Source organism: Protomyctophum bolini, assembly GCF_963924005.1.
Source record: "Protomyctophum bolini genome assembly, chromosome: 12".
Lineage (NCBI taxonomy): Eukaryota > Metazoa > Chordata > Actinopteri > Myctophiformes > Myctophidae > Protomyctophum > Protomyctophum bolini.
Window position 1 is genome coordinate 14,823,852 of NC_137873.1, and position 23,873 is coordinate 14,847,724.

Consider the following 23,873-nt stretch of genomic DNA (forward strand, 5'->3'; position numbering starts at 1 on the left):
CAAACTGTAGGAAACCAAAACTGAAGGGACCCATAAAGATGTGTCTGCCCCACTGTCCTGACCCAGTGCTGTAAGACCACTGCACCTCAAACTGGGGTCCATGGACCCCCAGGCATCGTTGAGGTCCTCCATTTGAAAACTCGCATACTTTTGTACGTTAAATATATTTTAATACCAATATTTTGAATTCCAGACTTTTACTTGTGGAGTATTTCTGCATTGCAGTATTCTCCTCTGACTACCTTTTACTGTTGTTTTTTACTGTCAAAATTGCTGTTTATGATTAATGCCACGTGCATTTCTAGTATGATAAACAATTAATTCCATCATTCATATAAGCATTAGATCACTTTTCATCCATCTCAATCGGTCTCACTCACACATCGACCAGTTCCCATTTTCTGAATCTGGTCCTCTGAACTGGTCCATTGTCACTGCTGCACAACAGCCCCATTTACATCTCTCAAGCCGAGTACAATTCAAACACATGATTAGACATAATACATTATGGTTATAAAAGTGATACAAGGTATTCCTCATGCTTCTGGAAACACTGGAGGCAATGCAAAAATTGTTTAACTTTTTTTATATTTCAATTATATTTTCTTATGTCATGTGGTCTACCTGAACTGCCTTGGTGATCGTTGGTAGATCACGATCTACCTTTTGGGCACCCCTGGTCTATACTATAGAGTGGTTAAGTACATTTTTTACTGGTGACACCGTGGTTCCAGTACCTGTGGTGGTAGACGTCTGGCTCTATGTAGAGGTCGTCCCACAGGAGGCTGTTCCACACCACAGATCTCACAACTCCGATCCTGTTTCTGATCTCTAAACAGGAGTGGTTCCTCCGAGGCCTCCTGGTCCTGACATTAATAGGCTGACGTACTGTTCTGGAAGGTCCCAAAATTGATGACCCCCAGAAAGCGGGTGGGGGGTCTGGAAAATTTGAACCCCATCATTTTCTCATAGTAAACTCTATAGAACCAATTAGATCTGCAAAAAAATATTGAATATCACCAAGACCATTATAGTTTGCTGTTTATTTGAAGGCTGCACTCCACATACAGTATAGCATAAGCTTTACAAACATGCAATGCTGCTTTGAAAAGGAAGCAAAGACTCCATTTACAACAATGCATGTTACAATAACACAACAGATCGTGGTTAATGACTTGAAATTTGTACAAAAAAATATAAGAAGTTACTGGCCTACTGAAAAAACATTCAGGTGACAAATTATGTTTACAGACAGCTCGTGGTTACTATGGAAACTCCGGACCTGTTGTTCAGTGATGTTTGGTGTTCTTAGGTTGGGTTTGGGGACCACCAGGGGTCCCAATGGAATCTTACCGGTCTGTAACTCTGAGAGTGTACAACGGGAACCAAATGGACCCTTACAAGTCTGTAACTCTGAGAGTGTGCAACGGGAACCAAATGGACCCTTACAGGTCTGTAACTCTGAGAGTGTACAAATGGAACCAAAATGTAGCCGTACAGGTAACTCTGAGTGTACAAATGGAACCTTGGTTCCATTTGTAGATGGTCAGAGTTAAATTAACTCTTAAATTCACAGAATCACATTTGTTACCATAGGAATAACACTGAAAACACACTGCATGTAAGACCATTGGAAACATCGGAGGAACAACAAGAACTCATCATCTGCTGTCTGTAAAGATCTACTGTAAATACATCCATGATTATACATGATCATACATGATATACACATCAATCATTATTCCATTATTAACATATTCACCTCAGTCCCATAAATATTTTTGTGATGTGGACAAAAATACCTTATTATATATCTCTGCTAAACAAAAGTGAGCAGTTGGGTGTAGGATAAAAAAAATGCTGGTAAAATGCTGGCCTACAATTAAGTTTAGTAAAATATTGTTCTAATACATTGTTTCACGGACCAATTTGTATGGGTCACGGATCAACCCATTATTTGATTTTAAATAATAAAATAAAAAATTATATTAATACTTGTATAGATTTTAAAATAAACAAATCAAATAAATGTAGTGAAAATGGCCGATCTACAAGCTTGCAACTTGCGCTTGTAGATCGGCTATTTTCACTAGTTTTTGGTCTCGACCTGAAAAGTTGGTTAACCAAAAAAACCTGATGGCTTATTCCCACACCGAATGATGAATATAATATTAGACTCTAATATGATATTCATTGATGTGGGAATAAGCCATTGTGTTTTGTTTTATATTGTGGGTTACTTGGAAGGATTGGATCATCTCGCCAACCAGATAGATCTGGTTTCATGCTTGCACTATGAAGAGCCGAAGATGAATTTGTGGTGCTGCTGTTCACCTGAAAAATACAACACATTCATACTGTTAATACACTGGTCTGTCTGTCTGTATGTCCGTCAGTGTGCGTGCGTGCGTGCGTGTGTGCGTGCGTGCGTGTGTGCGTGCGTGCATGCACTCACTCTAGCTCATCCACACTCTCAGAGTCATGAGTCCATTGAAGATGATGGTCTTGATGAAGAGCAGTCTCAGCCACAGCACAGTCACAGACAGGAATCTTATCTTCGCGTCTGAAAACAGCAAATTATGCGTATGATATTAAATGGAATTGGAACAACAGATGTTCAGGAGGCGGAGAAACACACATTGACCCTGCCCTTCAGGCCACTCTCCACCCTCCACGCCAATCTACCTGTCCCCATTTATACCTGCCCAGTACCACCCAAAATCCTTCATGTTTCGCTGCCTCCCTGCGTCGCACACTAGCCGCCTTCCTACAGGCTTCTCACATCCCACCCCCACCCCCTTCATCTCCGTAGTAGCTCCAACTCCCCTCAAAGGAGCTTATCTGCATTAGGAATACTGCATTCACTTTGCCAAAGTGGAACAAACGATTAAAACAAAACTCTCTCTCCTCCTCAGGTTCCTGCAGGTTATAGTCCATGCGCACCGTAAGACGAACGCCTTACGACGAACGCCATACGACGAGCGCCATACGACCTCCTCCCCAAAGACTCCAGGGTTGGCGACCCCCACTGGAACCTACACACCATCCTTCATTCATCCCTCCATTTCCTTACTGTCATAAATTCTTAAACCTCCCCAATGGTGTGTTTTCTCCAACTAGTGAAATACATATACAGGTATGTCTGTGTAGATTATGTGTACACATTTCAGGTAGGTTACACATTTCACCCAATCAGGAAAGATAATTTATCCAGGATAAATACAGTAAGTGAAATTGGAAGTGATGAATTAGTAGACAAAATTGGAATTGGAACAGAGAATTTCTGTCCAATCGACATTGCACAGACATTGTTGCCTGTCCTGTAAATGTATTTTCTGTTTATTAAAGAGCTAGAGGGAGATACATTACATACATTACATTACATACCTCCTTCGTCGTCACCACATTTCTTCCGCACAGGTACTAAATGAGAACGTGAGAAATAAATCATTAGGAATTGTTGCTTGGAAATGTGTTCTGTTGACAATATGGACATATGGACTGAATGTAATCTAATTAAATAATCAGTGGTGGACAATATAGGGCCCTATCTTGCACAACTCTTATCCCTTATCCCTTATCCCTAAAAACATTTGAAAATAGTTCAACTACCCGATCTACATCAACACGTTGTGAGTTTGTAGATCGGCTATTTGAACTATTTTAAAAGGTTTTTTAAATTTGTAAAAAATGGCAAATTTAGGGGTAAGTACTCAACCCTAGTATTTGATTCCAAGATAGGCCTATAGATACTCCAAATACTCAAATATTAAGGCATCCAAAACATTGGTTCTCAAAGTGGGGTATGTCCAGAGTTTGTGCATCTGCTATTTTTGAAAATATTTGAACATTTTCAAAAAAGAAAGAATATATATTGGATTTCTTTTCTTTTCTGGGAGTCCCTGGCACAAAACATTTTCAGATGGGGTCTATACGTGCCAAATACATAATACATTTGGGGGCCCTTGACTTGAAAAGGTTTCTACTGGAATAAAATAAGTGTATAGTTATCTTCATTTGCATAATAGATTATCACCTGTCACTGGGCATCTTCCCAGAATCACTCGGCTGTATTCAGGATCACCAGATTCTCTGACGGCCTCAACTGTCTGCTTGAACCCGTCAATTTCGTCGGTGGCGTTGTGCTGGGTGAAGCCAGTGGCCAGGCATGCTGCAGTCTCATCGTCGTTGCTTTTCAGCTCGTAGAATGCCGGATCTTCCACATCCTCTGAAATAACACAAGATAAATACTCATAAATCATCATAAGATTCTTTAACATTAACATTAACTGAAACAGTTTTTCAAATTTGGAAAAACGATTTGGTTGATCTATGTATTATGCTCACAGCACAGCATGTAGAGATGCATTGTGAGCTTACAGATCGGCTATTGTTGCTATGACAAGTTAATTATATAGGGTATAAGTAGTTAAGTAGCATAAGTAGCATTTCAGGAATATTATTTTCTTTACTCGTATATAGCACAGATTCATGAACATAAAATAAAATGATTCTTACTGGATTTTATGAAAAGTTTGATTCCTCTACCAAAGATCAAATTCCATGTTGAATACTTCACACAATGCATATGCCAAGATCAAAAACTACAACAAATATTAATATTTAATATGTTATAGTATTGTAGTACTACACCAACAAAAACTATAACATTACTACTATTTTACTTGTTATAATATAATTTACGATAACCTAAATCAGTGGTTTTCAAACATTTTCATTTTCGGACCGCCCCATCTGAAATATTTTGTGCCAGGGTCCCCCGCATGGAGAAGAGAAAATTATTCAAACATTTTCCCAATTTTATCAAGATTAGAAAAAGAATAAAGCTGGGATAAAATATACAAGAACCACACTATTGCTGGGATAAAATATACAACAACCACACTATTGTCTTAATAGACAAATCAACTCACTGGGTTGAATATTGAGTGTTATTCCTGTTGCAAAGATGAGTTTGTATCCGTCATTCACACAGCACTAACTACCTTCACAAAAACATCCACATTGCTCCAAAGCTTCTTTTGAATAAATGCTGCATGAAGACATTATATTGCTAACATTTAAACATAAATTATTTAATTTGGTTTCTTTGAATATCGTTGCCGTCAGGCAGAAACCTCTCCATATTTTGGTAAATGAATGCCTTATTTACTATAGCTTGACAACTACTTACTTGAGCTACAACTACAACTAATCTCAAAACGCGGCACGAAGCGTCACGTTTTGAGCTTGTTGATTTGCTAATTTTGCTATTTTTGAATTTGAATTAAAAGTAACAGTCAAATGGACAGATGATTTTGTTGGATGCCGTGTTAGTCACAAAGTACGAACCAAGATCACACAAACCTCTGACTAGGCCTGTACTGTAATCTACACAATGGTAATCTATAGCCTGCTACACCATAATCTACACAACACAAATCTATATATAACAATAATCTATGCAACGATAATTTACCCAACCATAATATATACGATAATTCACACAGCAACAATCCAATAATATTCACCACAATAGCCATAATCTACACTAGGGGTTCTCAACCCCCCGGTGTATGCATTATGGACCCCTGTAACTCCGAGAGTATACCAAAGAAACCAAATGGACCCATATGGGTTAAATTGGTTCCATTTGTACACTCAGAGTTATACCATCCATTTAGCAGGGGACCCCCTGGTACCCCCTCAAGGACCCCACTCTTGTCCAACACCTCAGAACTCTTCATTATAAGCAGACCAACCACATATAAGCACATCCCTCTTCAGTGCAATTTACACTGGACTGAATGGAATCTACCTGATCTACTACACGACTATACTAAATTACTAATCACACTCTGAAAGCTGAGATCAGTATCTGTTCAATGGATACTAATACACCACATTGAGTTCCAACCATTTCAATTCATACTGCAGAGAAAAACATCACCACAACCTTTAATCCAGATCGATCAGTCAGTCAGTCAGTCAGTCAGTCAATCAGTGAGAGTCATAGCAATTGTAACAATCGTATCAGCATGGCAATTTGTAGCCATTACTGTCAGTAATTCACATTATGTTCTATAATGTACAGTATGTGTTTATAATAGGCTACTATAAAGACAATTGATGGACAAAATTAACAGAATAGTACTGGAAATGTATTATTCCTGAAATAAATCTTACTTGATGTAACTGTGAGCATTATGCCGGTCCCAAAGATGATTTTGTTTCCAGAGTGAGTCACACATCCAGAACCTTGTTTACATTAACCTCCTGACTGATTAATCTCCTACAAACTTGTAGATTGGATATTTTGGGGAATACATTGTTGCAATGGACCAAGTACAGGCTCCTGGGGGACCACGGTCAACTAAGTACAGTATATTGATTGTAAGTTCTTAACTCTTAATCCCAACAACCACATCCAAAAACATGTAAATAATGTATAAACTGAATTAAAAAGATGATCAAAAAAAGTCAACTAACTGAACTTTGTGACGATGTTATTAGTTATTTTTGTAAGCTTATGTTTTATCATCATTAAGGTTGTATTTTGTAATTTAGCTTGTTTTTTTGGATATTGGTTGGCATCTGTGTGTGCATGAACCTGTAGGATGCATAATTCTGTCAATATGAATGTGAATTTCCTGTATGTAGTTGTGTACCCAGATAAAGCTACATGATCTTGATTATTCGGTATGCATCACCATGTGTTTTTGTCCTTCATTGAAACATAAAAAACCTCAACACAGTATTATATTTTTTATTCTATCAGTTTTTTGGGTCAATATTACAATAAATGTCTTCAATAAGTTGAATGTTTCTACTTACGGGTATTAATAATCAGTTTGTTCCGGAATAAAATAACAAATAACAATTATTAAAGTTGCATTTTGGTTCAGTGTCATAATGCAATTTGAATGAACCGGTTGACCAGCATCCCTAGGGCTCTATATTTGGTGCACTCCTTGTGCACCAAATATATAGAGGGAATTCCCTCTATCTCTTCGCAGAAAATAGCCAATCTACAAGCTCACAATGTGTCACAAAAAGCAGAATATGCTCCTTTTCCCAACTAAAATATCTGATATAAGCTCACAATTTGACGTATTGTGAGCTTGTAGAGCGGCTATCTTTTGCCAAATATTCTCCCTCATAATAGGAAAGCTAAGGTTCAAGTGGTTAAACATGTTCATAAGAGAAAAAATTAAAATAAAACAAATGAACTTACTGGTCTCAATGATCAGTTTAATTCCTCGACCAAATATAATCTTCTTGTTAGAAGTCACACAGTGGGAACTGTCCTCACAAAAACTGATCACAACATGGTTTTAACACGACAGCTGATTGCAGTCTGTATGTTTCTGTAATTGTATTACAGTTGACAGTCATGTTTTTTTAATGAATGGCATTCATAGATTTGAATTGTTTTGTTATTATTTATAATGCTGGAGGTTTTCTTACAGTAGTATGGTTGTGCTTTGTCATCTTGCTGTAAATGATGTAAATGGGTGAGACCTGTATGGTCTTTGCACTACTTTGCTTTTGTTTATGAATGAGAAATTACAAATACATTTAGCAACAACATTATATATTATGCAACGAAATATCTTTTGATATTGTGATGACAAGTCAATGGATACTTACTGTCTAAAATGTTTAGTTTTGTTCCTTCTGCAAAAACATATTGTGCTGTGATGTAGAACCCTTGTAGCCTATGTCCAAAACAGTTCCTTGTATATTAGTTTAAATGTTTTTGTGAATATAGTCGATATACAGACAATCTAACAGACTATTTGAAGACAAATGGGTTTGTTTGTCTACATTCAACACATGTGACAGAATCGGACATGATATCATGTACTTACTGGCTTCTACATGTAAGCGTGTACCTCTGCCAAAGAACATCTTTGTGGATCCAATACCGCCAGTCACACTGTGCGAACACACACTACAAAAACTATGGAATGTTTCCAATTTGAGTGTCGCAAAAGTGAAAAGTGTCTTTCATTTCAACCACCCATACAGGTACAAATTATTAAAAAATAAATAGAACCCAAAATAATAGCAGGTAATAAATTACATGAGTAGATGTTTAAAAATAATGTTTTCCCAATGTTTTGTTTCTATTCTAGTATTAGCAATGTGTCACTGCTGTACAATTGTGCTATTGTAATCATTTTAATGACCTGATTTCATAATTTAACTCGACATATACACTGTCTGTTCAAAATATAAATAAATATAAATTCTGAAAAATATTTAGAATCTAAACCTCAATTTCTAACAAAAATCTTACTTGATCCACAAGTAGCTTTGTTCCCTCTCCAAATATGATCTTCTGGGTTCCAAGATTCACACAACACAATGCAACTCTTTCATTTCATTTAATATTTAAATTTTACATTTTACAATGCTTTAATCAGCTGTTTGTTCGTGTTCTGTTTTTTTGTTTACAATTTGTTGAATTTTTCATAATTCTATTGTAATTGATTTGTTTGACATCCTCCGTGTTCATTTGTAAGGGTCCATTTGTAGGCCTACTGTAAACTCTGTTACAAAATGACAAATTAACATTGAGGAGTGTATTGTGTTACAATGTAAACATGCAGTAATCTGTAAACTCACATTGTGTAGTAGTGTATAATTATAACTTACTAGGGTAGACGTGTAACCTGGTTCCTGCACCAAACACCAGCTTGTCATCAGAGTTCACACAATGTTAATCCACATGACATAAACCCTACTTCAAAAACTCATAACTACATCAACAGACTCCAATAACTCATTCATGACATAACCTAACAGTATATTAATAGCCCATAACTACACAATTAATGAACATACTGGAATAAATGATGTAATTGAAAACAGCTAAACAATGTTCTGTCAATCATGTTTGTTCGAACAGATTTCATGACTGTCCACTGCTGTTCAATATTGCTTTTCAATGCTTTGTATTAATTGTAAGGGCCTAATTTCGTAATTTAACTTGTTTCTAACAAGTGAAATTAGGAGTCCAGGAGTCCAGGGACCCTAGCCAGGTTCCTCTAGTCTAGGGCTTCCAAATGGACCCTTACACAGGTCTCTGAGAGTATTCAAATGTAACCAAACGGACCCTTATTATGGGTCCATTTGAATACTGATAAGAGTTATAGGGGTCATTGGAATTTAAAAGTAGAACTACGTCCTAGACCTTATGAAGACATAAACAACAGATCAGTTCAGTGTTCCAGTCATCTGCTTCATCACAGTTCAACAAAACAAAGACTCAAGTCAGAAACAGGTTGACAAACACCGTTTCCATGTCATTAGGCATAAAGCTCTTTCACTTCCTATATAATAGGAGCGACAATAATAAATAAGATAACATTAACATTCAACATGGCTATATGTTCAAAAGATTATTGATTATGATGTTCCTACCTTGAAATGAAATGTTTGCAGGTATCTAATGTTGGCTCCTTTATGTTCCATAGTGATCAGTGATGAATGACGTACACCTGCTAACCTACTGTACATTCAGTTTCACCTGCACAATACTGCCACCTATGTATGAAACACAGAAGTGTTTGTTGTTTGCATCACTTGGTCTGATTTCAGACTTTAGTAATTGAGACTGTAGGTTACAGATTAAATGGGCCCACTGTGCAATGCAAACTAATAGGCCAGTGCGCTCCGGTGCGGTCTTTAATTCCGAACGCGCCCTATAAAACAAAACCGTTAATATAATCGAATAATTTTATAGTTTCACTAATAAAAGCTGTGCAGTAAATTCATCACTTAAGTTTGTACAACAATAAAATTGTTAATTTATGGTCAATCATACTGCAGTGATATAACAACTCAATTATAAGACCAATAAAATACCAAAGCAAAAATACACCATATGAAATACCAAAACAAGTTACAATTAATTCGATCCCAAAGTAAATCAAATTAAACTCCAAAACAAACAAACATTTACCTCACTCCGCTAAGGCGCTAATCGAGGGATTTAAGGGCTGGATAGAAAGCCACCTTCAACTTCTACCAAACAATCCTGGGATAACCGGTACTTGGCAGTAGGCACAGCAAAACAGGCACTGTGAACAATATAAACGCCTTCACATTTTATACTGAAGCTACAAAACGTTTCAACAATATCAAATCAACTGGGTAAACAGTTGCAAACAAACAAATATACCATGTGGCTCTGCTGCTTCAAACATGCTGTGTGTGTTTGTGTGTGTGTGTAGTTAGCAGGCCACATCTAAGTACTGTCTGTGCAGTGAGCCAGTGACAGGAAGTTTCAAAGTAAAGTAAACCAAATGTAAACAAATTCACTTCAAACTAGATTAGTATAGTTGAAGTTAAAATACCAAGTGTCATGGACACTTACACTATGAAAACCTGCAAAACCTGTCAGTCAGTCCGTCCGTCTGTCTGTCCGTCACGCCTTGTGACATGCTCCATATATGGCCGTCAGTCTGTCACGACACTGACCTCATCAAACCCTGGATAGCCATACATGGAGAAGACTGGATCATCACCTAGATCTGCATATGGAGCCGGCCAGCAAAGCTATCCTGTTTAGCTATCTTTTTTTCCTCATCAGTGCTGCACCCTTACGTCTGTGTCTTGGCTAAAAACCACAACTGTGTGAAGTGAGGGGTGCTCTTATTATCATACATCATCTCATTCCGGCCAATCACAATTTGCATCCTCACATTTGTCTTCAATATTTGTGTTTACACAAACACTCAAAACTGGGCATTCATTGTCAATGGAATTCAATGTTCGTGTTTGCAAAAACACTCAAAACTGGAGGGCTGGCCATTCATTGCAATGGAATTCAATGTTTGTGTTTAGGGAGCGTATCCAAGTTCCCTCAGCCTTACAGTACTAGTTTTCTGTATGGGGACTACGGATGGAAACTAGCATTCTTGCTAAATCCGGTGTATTTACACAGCATTGTATGTGTGGTCTTCATCTGTTCATTCATATGCACTGTCCCCAAATAAACAAACAAATGAAAGTAAAGTCCTTCATAACAGCTATTTTATATAGAATGTTAATACAAAAGAGCCACAACACCATTAGAATGTTTTGATAGTGATGAGTGATCACCTCACCTCCTTGATATTTATTGAAGTAGAAGAGAAACATTGTCATGGACATTATACAGTAAATCAATTCATGACAGACTACATTGTGTGAGTAATGTAGAGTGCGTAGGTTTTTGTACAGTGTGTGAGTGTTTCCTGTCACTGTGGGCCTGACAGCACAGTAGTACAGAGCAGAGTCTGCCAGTTCAGCAGAGGAGATCTCCAGATCCACATGTGTTTTAGCTTCAGACAGTTTAGTAGAGAACCTCGGTTGAATCTGTGATGTTGTGTTGGTCTCTGATCCTGCTATGACCACAAGGAATTCTGGTGATTTTCCATTATATTGGCGAAACCAGTAGAAGTAATCTGCACCATAAACAGTACCAGACCTGGAGATATTGTAGGACATTGTGACGGTGCTGTCTTCTAAACTGAACTCTTCAGTCTTGACTCGGATTAGATCTTGACAATGAACATCTGTAAATGGAATTGACTTATTCATGATAATGATAGTCAGTTAGCTTAAACAACTATAATGAAATCAGTTGAATCATGTTTGATTCGTATCTATAAATATTAATGTTACTACTTACCCGGCATAGAGATAAACATGAGAAACAGTAAATAGAATGAAAGCATGTTGGATGAAACAAGGACAAAGTGTCAACTAAAGACGTTCAAGCTTCCTCTTCTTCATGTACACTGCTTTACACTGCACTCTATTCAACCTCTTACAGTATGTTTCTGCTGTTGGTTCCTCCTCTTCAAACACCACTGGTGCTTTCTGTGGTGTGTGTGTGTGTGTGTGTGTGTGTGTGTGTGTGTGTGTGTGTGTGTGTGTGTGTGTGTGTGTGTGTGTGTGTGTGTGTGTGTGTGTGTGTGTGCGTGCGTGCGTGCGTGCGTGCGTGCGTGCGTGCGTGCGTGCGTGCGTGCGTGCGTGCGTGTGTGTGTGTGTGTGTGTGTGTGTGTGTGTGTGTGTGTGCGTGCGTGCGTGCGTGCGTGCGTGCGTGCGTGTGTGTGTGTGTGTGCTTGCGTGTGTGCACGTGCAAGATAGTGTGTCCTGTCACTGTGGTCTGTGGACCTCACAGCACAGTAGTACAGAGCAGAGTCTGTCAGTGCACTAAGTGCAAGATCTCCAGATCCTCAAGTTTGTTTCCATAAATAAAAGCCACGAGAATCATCCACAGCCAATGTTCCATCTCTACAACAAGGTTTAAATCAACAGAGAAACTATAAGTGATGATCAAATTCAGTCTGAGAGTTGTTCTCTTCATCCCAGTATTTTGACAAGGATCAAGCATAGTGCTTTAACATACTATTTCTATTTTTGCCCTTGATGTTTTAAGAAATGGCTTCCAGCACTAGCAGTGCCCTGGTATGTCAGCTTAGAAAGGTTTTTGTACAGGGTGTGTGTGTTTCCTGTCACTGTGGGCTGCAGGGCACAGTAGTACAGACCAGAGTCTGCCAGTGCAGCAGAGGAGATCTCCAGATCCACACGTGTTTTCTCTTTATTGAAGCTAATGTTCAATCTAAGATCTTCAGGCTGTGCTCTCATGACTAAATGCTCAGTGTTGGGGGCAGAAAGTAGGAGGAATCGAGGTGTTGACCCGGGGCACTGACGGTACCACTGGAGGGTGTACGGAAACCTGGAATATGTACAAGAAAGGATAACTCGGGATCCATCCACACTTTGAACTGAGGTTGTTGTGGGCTGGATGTCCAGTGTCCTGTTTGAATTGACACCTGGAAAAGATTTAAAAAAGACACATTATTTGTAAAAATAAAAATAAAATAAAAAAGTGTTCTCTACGTGATGTTCTTTGATTTTACAGACTCACCCGTTAGAGCAGAAAGGAACAACATCAGCACGAGGAACATGGTGCTGTTAGCCCAATATGATTATAGGCTCTCAGTTTGACTATGCAGATGGTGACACTGGTTGATGATAACATCCTCCTTTCATATTGTGTTGAACTCCTCCTCTTATGTTGCTGTCAAAATTGCATGCACTATGAACATATTGAACAACAAAACAAATAAATTGAAAGAACTATCAAAAAGTATTAATCTATATCATTATGATATTATTATGGAGGTTAAAATGTTCATGTTCAGCTGGACAGTAATTACAGAGACTTTATGAATAAAAAGGAACATTAATGACATCAGGATGAGAATAGGGGATGAGAATAGCTCATACTATATTATCTTGAATTAACCATCATGTTTGCTCTCTGATGACAAACAATCATACACCTGGTGACATTTTTTATTCATTTTTGGGGTCCAAAAACAACCTTAGGAAGTCTACAGACTTTACGATCGGAGTTTGTGACAATGCAATGCCAAGTAGAGAAGAGGTTATACCCATTGGTTTGGATAACAAACTTTCCGATGGATAAAAATAAAAAAACATTTTTGTGCAGGGTTTCCTCTTTTATCAAAAAGAGTGCACTAATAAGGCTACTAAAAGACCTCACCGCCATGACTCTTTCTCGTGTGGATTGGCTAAGGTGTGACCCGTCACCCGGGGTACTGCATGGTGTGCCCACTGCCTGTGAAACTACTTCTCTAGATTGAGTGATGCCCGTGGGCATAAAACCAGAGGGAGCTCATCTGGCTCAAACATTCTATTATGCTGCCACCAGCCCGCCACCACACAGTGGAATGCATTACCAAAAGATATTGATGCTACCCATTCTAACAATCTATAACCTAAAAGAATGGCTGACCTCAAAATACAATTGATTTTAGTTTTCTCAAGCGGCTCCTGAGCGACTGAAACCAGTTCTCTTCATCTCTACATTCAGTTTATAATGACATGATGATCATAAAGTGCATCATTGTACTATAATTAGCATCTTTGGTGATTTGGTGAAGTTTAATTCAGTGATGGTTTTAAGAAAACCCTTCCAGCAGTGCACTGGTATGTCAGCTTATGTTTTTGTACAGTGTGTGTGTATGGTTCCTGTCACTGTGTGGGCCTCAGAGCACAGTAGTACACAGCAGAGTCAGACAGCTGCAATTTCTGAATCCTCAGAGGAACCGATCTTTTGGTGGAATCCAGATTGGAGTTGAATCTTTCCTTGAACTGGTCTGCTATTTTTCCTGATTCATTATAAAAACTTAAAGAAAAGCGAATTAATACGAATTCAGGGCTGCCTTTTGCCTCCTGCTTGTACCAAAATAGATATGCAAGACTAGAGTAGCTATATTCACAGCCGAGTGTCACAGCCTCTCCTTCAGCAGCTGTCACATCTCCTCCAGGTTTCTGTGCACCGCATTCTGTAGAATGACAACAAATGAATCAATATACTTTTTTTGTTGTAGTTTTGTCTTTTATATTGTTCTGTCTGTTGAGATCTATTGATATTCAGTAGAATAGACCAGTAGTTTCATACCAAAGCACATAGCAGTCATCATTAGTGAAATGAGCAGAAACATCCTAGTTGTACTGGTACTGTAGGTGTTGTACTGGTACTGTAGATCCTAGTTGTACTGGTACTGTAGGTGACTGTGAAGTGTGAACTACATAGTGTCACTGTTCTACTTGAGTGTAGCTCACAGACTGGATCCATTTGAAGGAGGAGCTTGTTGATTACCGGTAAGCTAAATCACAAACCTCACTCTGTTAAACACTAAGAACATTTACTTTATGTGTGTGAAGAAGTTTGAAAGCATTTGACACAATGTATTGACATTGAGTTAAGATTACGATGATAGAATAATAATGAGAGCATGTCAATGCAACACTCAATGTGTTGTTAAAACACAAACAAAATGTCTTAAGAGCAAAAGACAGTTTTCAAATTGACGTGAAAGTATTTTAAGTATTGGGAATGGGACACTCTTTATATTTATTTTGGATGTGCAGCAACTAACATATTTTGAATAAAAGTGATACAAGAAGAGATTGATGAAATCATTTATTAGTCAGAAATATAAACATGGTGGTACAGTAAGATATTAAAACTAAGGGGTGAGGTGGAGTATGTGTGAAGAGGTGAGTGCTAGGACATGAGAGGGACTGAAGAGATGAGTGTTAAGCCCAAACCACACCAGTAGCCTACTCCCGTTTTAATGTCATCCACAAACTGAAACAGTTTGAGAATCACTGTAAGTCTAAATGGAACCAGAATCTTCACTGTAAAATCCTCAGAGCATTTTTAACAGTGCACAAATGGAACCCTTACAGGTTTTGCACACTTTCAGATTTACGGGTAACTTCCCGGCCCTGCAACTGTGTACATCATCCTCATGACATGCACTGATTGATGATTAAAAGTGTTCCATGATCCACATACTCAAAACGTAACCCTGATTTGTATCCAACCTGTGAAAAGAGTAAAAGACACATTACATGAACAAAATATTTAAACAATAATAATATCAGTCCTGCACATGTAATGGCTATTTATCACCCAATTAATCCAGGATATTTAATGAATACTCACCTCATTATAAAGCATTGTATTCAGGGTGGTAACAAATGTAATCCACAACTGTTGTATGAACGAGGAATCATTTGGTGACCTCTAGTGGTGCCCATAATAAATGCACCTTCCAGTCTGTGTAAACTCTACAGTCTACACACACTGTTGTAATGAGAGTACACCTATCGGTGTCCTGAGAACAAATCCTAGTTATCCTACTCTGCATCACCCTGCTTGAAGTTTGTAATTATGGTCACTTACAGGCCAGGGTACATATATGGGCCCTTCCTACTGTAATGTATCCAGCTCTATATCCAGTATATTGCTGTTCTATGGTCCCAGTAATATTACTTGTAGGAACTCAAAGGGGTTTTCTCCACATCCATCCATTCGCTTCAATGGAAACAATCTCAGAAAATGCACTGAGTTCCTGTTTATTGGGGGGAGGGGGCACTTCTATTTTCTAAACTCAAGTTGGGTCAACTTGGCAGCCACTCGTCTGGCGAAAGGTTACCAATGTTGAAAGCGCCCCAAAACACCAGTCACCACCAAGTACCATACAGTAACACTGCTTCATAACATCCTGTCGTGGTAGAGCAGTGGTCCTAACGTTTTTAGCTCAAGACCCAAAAAAGAAATGTTTGCAAACTTTGCATACATTGTGAGCTTGTAGATCTGCTATTTTAATTAGATTTCATTCATGAAATGTTGGGAAACAGGAAACACACACTGCATACTGTACATCCCAGATACTGCATTTTACTCACTCACACACACACACACACACACACACACACACACAGTGTACATCCCATCTTTATTTCCAGTGTGAGCAGATACAGGAACTCAGTTCACAGTAACGGTCCACCTGTCCCGACATTCAGCATGACGATGTACAATTCTTTTTTATTTTTCAAAGAAGACAGTTCTAAATGCAACGAGAAAAAGCACAGAATCACACGGAAAATACAGACATGTCATTGTTGAAGTTGGCTTTTAATAAAATGGTCTCCTACGGGAAAATAAAAACATCCTCGTTTTGGACCCCCCTCAAGAACCATGAGTTTAAACGGCTCTCTGCTACGTAGCTTTACATGGACAATATCCTTCCTATGGAGCACCCTGCTTATCACACCGAGTCTCTGTTGCTGGGCTTAACAGACTACATTACCCATGAGTCTTTGTGGTTGGGTTGTATGCTTATCAGACTACAATACCCATTGAGTCGCTGATGCGGGTCTATGCTTATGAAACTACAAAACCCATGAGTCTTGGTTGCTGGGTATTAAGGCCAGCACTCTGCAGACTGGTTACCATGGTTACAATCCCCCACCCCCCCCCCCCCCCCCCCCCCCCCTCTCGTTTAGCAGGTTAGTAGTAAACAGTGAGCTAATTGAGGGTCTATACAGAATAATATTAATAAAATAACGGCTTACGGGAGGACTAACATGTGTGTTTGCGCGAAATGTAGTTTTACAGGAGTACAAATGTGTGGGTTTGAGGGAATTGTAGTTTTAGTGGTTATCAATAAACATTCTCTGAACCAATTCCAAACCAGTTCAGCTCAGTCCAGGCCAACGCAAACGAGCACTATCCGTCTTTCTGTTCGTCCAACTGTCTGTCCTTCCGTCTGACTGTCCGTCTAACTGTTTTATATCACTGAACCAGCAGTTCCTGGACCAGTCTAACTATGATTACTGTTGTACTGGTTCCTACTGTACGACAACCATGAGAGTACTGTAACAGTACTGTTAATAAAACACTGAGCAAGCAGAGAGAGAGAGAGAGAGAGAGAGAGAGAGAGAGAGAGAGAGAGAGAGAGAGAGAGAGAGAGAGAGAGAGAGAGAGAGAGAGAGAGAGAGAGAGAGAGAGAGAGAGAGAGAGAGAGAGAGGCTGTTTAAAACTATTTAAAAAGGCAGGACATTTTAAACAGAACCAAACAGTAACTGCAGGTTAAGCTAGCAGGGATACGTTCACGCATTTTTTTCTCCTTTACTCAAAGTCAAGGATGAGAGTAGAAGCCCTACTTTTATCAAGCTAAAACTGCTACCAACAAATCACAAAATACAGTATTTGTTTTTTATTATTAATATTAATGATAATACTACCCCTCTATGTTTTCTAACACCCGCCCCTCGACCAGTTCAAACCGGTCTTCCTCCAGGTTGCTGCTGGGATGCGCCCCTCTGATCGACCAATAGGAAGTTAGGATTCCTCTCTGATCGACCAATTGGAAGTTATGTCCCTCTGATCGGACCAATAGGAAGTCGTCATCTTTCCGCTTTTGACCAATAGGAAGTCGTCATATACGTCCGATCGGACAGATAGGAAGTTGATTTCCCTCTGATCGGCAGGAGGTAACAGCAGCTCTTCTCTCGCGTCCCGTGCACGGCTAATGGATAGGCACACGTTAAAAATAAAAAAAAATAAACTCCTTAACTTACGTCCTTTCTCCTTCAGCCAATCAGAGTGGTCCTACACATTTCCAGATAAAAACAAACATTGGCTAAGATCAGTGTGTGTTCGTGTGGACGTCGTTCGTGACGACCTCACGGTCGAACGAAAGCGCTGCAACACTTCAAAACACGACGAGCAGTTTGTCACGACTCAGTTCCCCAAAAGTTCCTCCAATATGGGAGAGAGAGAGAGAGGGGTAGAGAGAGAGAGAGAGAGAGAGGACTTATAAGGGTGTCTAGAGTATCTGTGTGTAAAGAGGCGTGGCCGTAGAAGCCAGTGGGCGTGTCTAATGACACCCAGTGGGTGGAGCTGGCAGAGCGTCAGCGGCATCTCCTAGTCGCCATGGAGGAAGAGGAGTCTGGAGAAGACGGTGGAAGGAGAAGGTCGCTTCGCCTTCACCGGAACCCCACCGTACGTACGTGCGTGGGCACGTTTCGTTCGTTCGCGCAGCGATTCGATTTCCCGGCTGTCTCGCGTGTTGGAGCCGGTCTGTCGTCAAACGTTTGGTTTGTCTTCCCGCCCGTCACCTGTGGGGGGGTAAGGTTGTGGTTGTCATGACGATGGACATCCCTCCCCCCTCCTCAGTGGGGGGGGTTCATGTTGCCGTGACCTCGTTGCTGCTTCTGCTTCTGTTGCATCAGCAGCTGCTCCAGCGCAGACGGACCGGGCTGCATCATGGAACTGGACCAGATGGACTGGAAGGATAACATGCAATAAATACACAACTATCTCATCATGGAACTGGACCAGATGGACTGGAAGGATAACATGCAATAAATACACAACTATCTCTTCATGGAACTGGACCAGATGGACTGGAAGGATAACATGCAATAAATACACAACTATTTCATCATGGAACTGGACCAGATGGACTGGAAGGATAACATGCAATAAATACACAACTATCTCTTCATGGAACTGGACCAGATGGACTGGAAGGATAACATGCAATAAATACACAACTATCTCTTCATGGAACTGGACCAGATGGACTGGAAGGATAACATGCAATAAATACACAACTATCTCTTCATGGAACTGGACCAGATGGACTGGAAGGATAACATGCAATAAATACACAACTATCTCTTCATGGAACTGGACCAGATGGACTGGAAGGATAACATGCAATAAATACACAACTATCTCATCGTGGAACTGGACCAGATGGACTGGAAGGATAACATGCAATAAATACACAACTATCTCATCATGGAACTGGACCAGATGGACTGGAAGGATAACATGCAATAAATACACAACTATCTCTTCATGGAACTGGACCAGCAAAATAGTATGAATAATTGGGCCACCGGCTGTTTAGACTAGAGGGGCCACCCTAAAAACATCATTGTGTGTTGTGTTGTGTAGCTTACCTTCAGGCTATCCAACAGGACAGTAGAGGATGAGTCGTCCATCGGTGTGTCCTGATTGGTCCAGGAGGTGGAGGCGGGGCCAGTCTGATGCCAGCTGGGTTCAGAGGTCGCCGAGGACGCTGGCAGGTAGTCCAACCCAAAACCACTCACTGCTCCTAGCACACACAGTCAGTCAGTCTATATTTCCCAAAAGGAAATACATGTGTTGTTGCGACCAAAGGTCGCATTTAAAATGAAAACGAGCAGTAACACTGTAATGCGTTACGCAAAACCGCATCACGCTCAAAACATCACGCTCTTCACACACACGTGTTTTAACACACACACACACACACACACACACACACACACACACACACACACACACACACACACACACACTGCTGCAGTGCATTACAGCAGGAAACGTCGCATCACGATTTTGCACGATTTTGCTTATTCCTTCTAAAATGCTGTATATAAAATATAGCTAACTCGTCGAATCTCTTAGTTACAATATTAAGAGTATAAAGATCGCTTTGGTCACTTTTGAAACTGAAAGGGAAAGTTACGCTCCTGCTGTCAAAGTGCTAGTCTAAACCACGCGACCATATTTACAATAAAACCATGCATCCGTCACTTGAACAACATTGGAATTACTTAAACATGGAAACTGCAGCAGTAGGTGAGTAATTCATTTTTATCTGTGTTGGTTTGTTTGTTTTGGTTTCAGTGGTTGAGCTGCTAACAAACGTCTTCCTGCTGCTTAACGACCACAAATACAGTGTCTATGACTGTGTAGCTTAGCACCTTTTGCATCTGCCCCTGTGGGCAGCATAACATTGTGGCAGAGTAGAAATCCATATCCCCCCCCCCAAATATTAATGTGCACCCCTGCTTATATGAGACAATTTAAAATGAAACTTCTATGACAGTGCAGACATAGTGAAGTGACATTATTCTGGTAGAGTGTGTCAGCCCTTCGGTCGCCCGTCTCTTATATTAAGGCGTCTTACTGGTATATGCCCGCCATCAAACTATGCCCCAGGGTTAAAGTGGCCTAGCCCATTTTATACACCCAGGAAAAGACAGATCTGATTGTATTAAATTGCATTAAACTCATCAACATTGCAGCTGTACGGAAAGCTTGAACTATCCTCTTTCTTTTCATACAGTTTTTGTTTCATAAAAATCCACCATAGACATGTTATCAGCTACTTTCTGTCAAGAAATTACATGCAGTGGCACCCGCTGGCTAAGTGGTCCAGGCGCATGCTAACCTCGCCTCACCAGGCTTTCCACCGCCTCGGAGGAAAGCCTAGTCTCTGTTTCAAAAGTCCGTATGATCCCGCCTGGGGCCGGATGATGTGGTTACGTCATGTTGTAGTATTGTTTTGTAGTCGCCAGACAGGATGAACAGGCGGCGACAACTTCCTTTTCCCTCTCAATAAAAGCTCTCGCTTACGAGAGCTTTTATTGCTTTTAATCAAACAGGAAGCAACAAACAGCTTCCTTTTTGTTGTAGGCAAACCATTGCCTACAACATGACGTAAGCATATCATCCGGCTCCAGCACGGATCATATACCGAAATGAAATGGTGCCCAGGCTAGGCGCATGCCACATATAGGCTCTGGCTTGACGAGTTCGAGTTCCGTTCATGACAACCTTTGCTGCATGTCTCTACCCTTCTCTCCCTCCCACTCTCCTGTCAGTCTTCAGTAATAACTGTCAATATAGGCAAAAAGCCAAATACAAATCTTATATATATTTAAAAAATATATATCTGGATCTGGGTTCACATCTCGAAAGCGTTTGCTTGTCAAGTGGTCAGAGGGGTGAGCCGTGTGCATTTTCACAATATGTTTATTTGTGTTCCGGCTTGGATCAATGGAACGAACACTAGTTCCCATTTACTGGTATGACAATGAAAACTCATTTTTCAAAATACTAAAGAAAAAATACCATGATATTTCTTAACATTTTTTATATTGTCACTAAAATTGCAGTTTTTTTTCCAATAGTTGGGGGCCCACTTAGGCCCACTACAGTATCCTCAAGGCCCGCCAGTGGGCCCGAGCCACAAATTCAGAATCACTGTTTAAGGCAATGATAAGCAATGATCAGAGGGGGAGATATCAAAAGCAGAGGCTTGGATTTAACCCCTGATTAATGTGGTTTTCAATAAGGTTCTAAAGTGCCTCACCCGTCTTGTCATTCTTCCATCGGTCCAGCAGGCGGCGCTCTCTGCTGTCCGGCGTGCCGATGGGACCAAAGTTGGAGAAGGGCAGGGAGGCGTGGCTGTGAGTGGGCGGGGACGAGGGCAGGCTGCTGGGGTTGGAGGAGTGAGGTGATTGGCTGGCTGGGGTGGAGTGGTCTGAGAGACAGACAGACAGAACCAAAAATTTGACAATAATATACACTACAGCCCCATACACATACACTTGGACACAGAATTCTAACCCATTTATACCCGAGGCTGATTATACAAATTTCTTTTGTTTTCTGAAAGATACGTATGTTTGTGGGTACAGAGAACGGACGGGACGGAACTAAATGAAACGAAAATGTCGTTGTCGGTGCTCCATTTTAGTACATAATGGCTGCCTGAGCTGTTCATTTGCCCCATGCTGCTCCAAAATGGACAGTATGTGGCATTCCCCGCCAACACCACCCATTTGTTGGCTGAATTGTGTATTGGAAGACCGCCAAGCGTTCAGCTCTATGGAGAACCGACTTATTTTGAAAGGCGGTTCACCCGGTAACGGTGAATAATCGCTATGTAACAGGTCCCGTGAATGTAATTTAATTCACCCAAACAGGACGTGATGTAAATTACCAGAGGAAGCAGGAAGTGAAGGAGACCAGGGCGTTCCTTCAAACAGCGAGTAGAGTGAGGGCTCCTGGTGCATCATGGGAGCGTCGGGTTTGGAGGGGGGGGGCAGGTTCTTGCCGTAGGCCTGGCTGAAGATGCTGTTGTTCTGGTAGTTCTCCTGCGCACAAGCACGCACATGCACATACATGCAACAATTAGTCAGTGAACAGTACTATTAACAAAGGTGCTAAATTTGGTACGATAGCCCATGCCACTCTTTGCCAATAGGTGTGAAATGGTACACAAATTGTCTCCCGAGTGGGTTGCTGGGACAGAGAGAGGTTGACAATGTAGATTTTCTAATACATATTAGTGTCAGAATGTTAGTAAGATTGTGTGGCTTGTGAAGAATGGGTCCACTATTTAGTTCAGTAACCATAGAGCTAAATAATCGTTAGACGCCGTGTTCACTTCTCCCATTGGAATTAATACTCATAATATAAATAATAATAATTAATGTGTTAGAAGCTGTGTTCACATTCTTTAATATGCTCACCACCTACTTCTGGTCACCTAAAATATTAATAAATTCCAATTGTGTAATTTCGTGTAAACTGTGAGGTTCTACTTCTCGTATGAGCCGCTCTAGGGTTTCTTACCTCACCAGTCATCTTTAAATCAAATCAAAGGACACCCAACTACATCACACAGATACAGGAAGTATAAGCAAGATGCCGTGTCTTGCTTTTCCATTGTTTGTCTTGGGTACCAACCATAGACATATAAACATAGACGCCTCTTCCGGGGCGTCTGATGGCGATGCGCATTTGGATTGCATTGGCAACCTTCTCCGAGATTCCTTGCGAAGCATACAAGGAAGCTTAGCGGAAGCCAAAGACAGAGTTACGACATTGAGGGGCAGAAAACCGCCTGGTCACTTGGTTCATGTACTCACGCGAGCCCATAGACTCCAATGTATTCCGTAAACTTCTGGTTCAATATAGGAGTCTATGCTGGAGAGCCTGTCCCCATGAAGTGAACGGTGTTGTCGTAACTCTGTCTTACTCTATGGCTCTGGTGGAAGCAAAACGGAAGAACGGAAGGGGACGTTCGGTAGGCCAATCAACAGCACTTGCCTTCCGAGATTCCGCTTGACTTCCTCCTCCAGTTGGAGACAGGTCTCTCCAACGAAAGTGCAGCAACCAATTTTGTCTCTATGGTACCAACCTGTATAGGGAAGCCAGATAGGGGCAGCAGAGATGATTGGCCGATGCCCTCAGGAACGCCCTCCATCCTGCTCTGATTGGACAGCTGTAGAGACAAGACATGAACAGAGACATTATGAGACTGATAGATGGACAAAACAAAATAGACAAACAGAGACGATTGAAAGTCATTTCAAACAATGAGATTGATTTAGATGCAACAGATGTTATTTAATCCCATCTGGAGAAGACATGCTTATGTGAGGGAAACTATTCCACATCCTTTATTAAAAATGGATAAAGATGTGGATGACAAGCTGATGCTCCAGAAGGTTTCCCTCCTAATAGAGCGGGGCAGTCTTCTTTGTAATTATTTGTTTGGTCCAAAATATTGTGTGTGTTGTCATGATTTGTCACGACAAGAGTTGGCTTCGTACGACGCTTAAAAGGTCTTTAAATAAATTAAATAAAAACTGCCTATGGGGAAATGCATTGCGTTTTCATTTCCTGGGCCATT

General features: G+C 40.4%; 2 protein-coding genes across 4 annotated transcripts in view; both read right to left on the bottom strand.

Annotated features, from left to right (window-relative positions):
- Window positions 1-1,650: 1,650 nt before the first annotated feature.
- LOC308325801 (M1-specific T cell receptor alpha chain-like) lies at window positions 1,651-7,930 on the bottom strand. The gene is made up of 5 exons (XM_080778496.1): window positions 7,872-7,930; window positions 4,037-4,228; window positions 3,388-3,423; window positions 2,456-2,563; window positions 1,651-2,334 (listed from the first exon to the last, which is right to left on the bottom strand). Exons 1-4 carry the CDS (start codon window positions 7,909-7,911, stop codon window positions 2,457-2,459), a joined length of 375 nt encoding a protein of 124 aa, XP_080634622.1. The 5' UTR covers window positions 7,912-7,930; the 3' UTR covers window positions 1,651-2,334; window position 2,456.
- An 8,391-nt stretch (window positions 7,931-16,321) lies between these two features.
- Window positions 16,322-23,873, bottom strand: part of smg7 (SMG7 nonsense mediated mRNA decay factor) — a 33,040-nt gene continuing 25,488 nt past the window's right edge. For 2 of the 3 annotated variants that reach the window (XM_080777900.1, XM_080777898.1), the window contains 5 exons: window positions 23,379-23,462; window positions 22,176-22,329; window positions 21,543-21,713; window positions 19,360-19,514; window positions 16,322-18,675 (listed from right to left, as the gene is read on the bottom strand). In XM_080777900.1, coding sequence (XP_080634026.1) covers window positions 18,562-18,675; window positions 19,360-19,514; window positions 21,543-21,713; window positions 22,176-22,329; window positions 23,379-23,462 — 678 coding nt within the window. In that variant the 3' untranslated portion in view covers window positions 16,322-18,561. The remainder of the gene's footprint in view (window positions 18,676-19,359; window positions 19,515-21,542; window positions 21,714-22,175; window positions 22,330-23,378; window positions 23,463-23,873) is intronic. The other variant, XM_080777899.1, reaches the window with a different exon arrangement.

What these genes read in the sequence shown, in the direction of transcription:
- LOC308325801 (XM_080778496.1), bottom strand. Translation starts at nt 7,911, where the DNA reads ATGTTCTTTGGCAGAGGTACACGCTTACATGTAGAAGCCA. An exon ending in GGGAAGATGCCCAGTGACAG is followed by an intron (nt 3,424 to 4,036) that starts GTGATAATCTAT and finishes GTTCTCATTTAG; the next exon opens with TACCTGTGCGGAAGAAATGT. An exon ending in ATGTGGTGACGACGAAGGAG is followed by an intron (nt 2,564 to 3,387) that starts GTATGTAATGTA and finishes TGCTGTTTTCAG; the next exon opens with ACGCGAAGATAAGATTCCTG.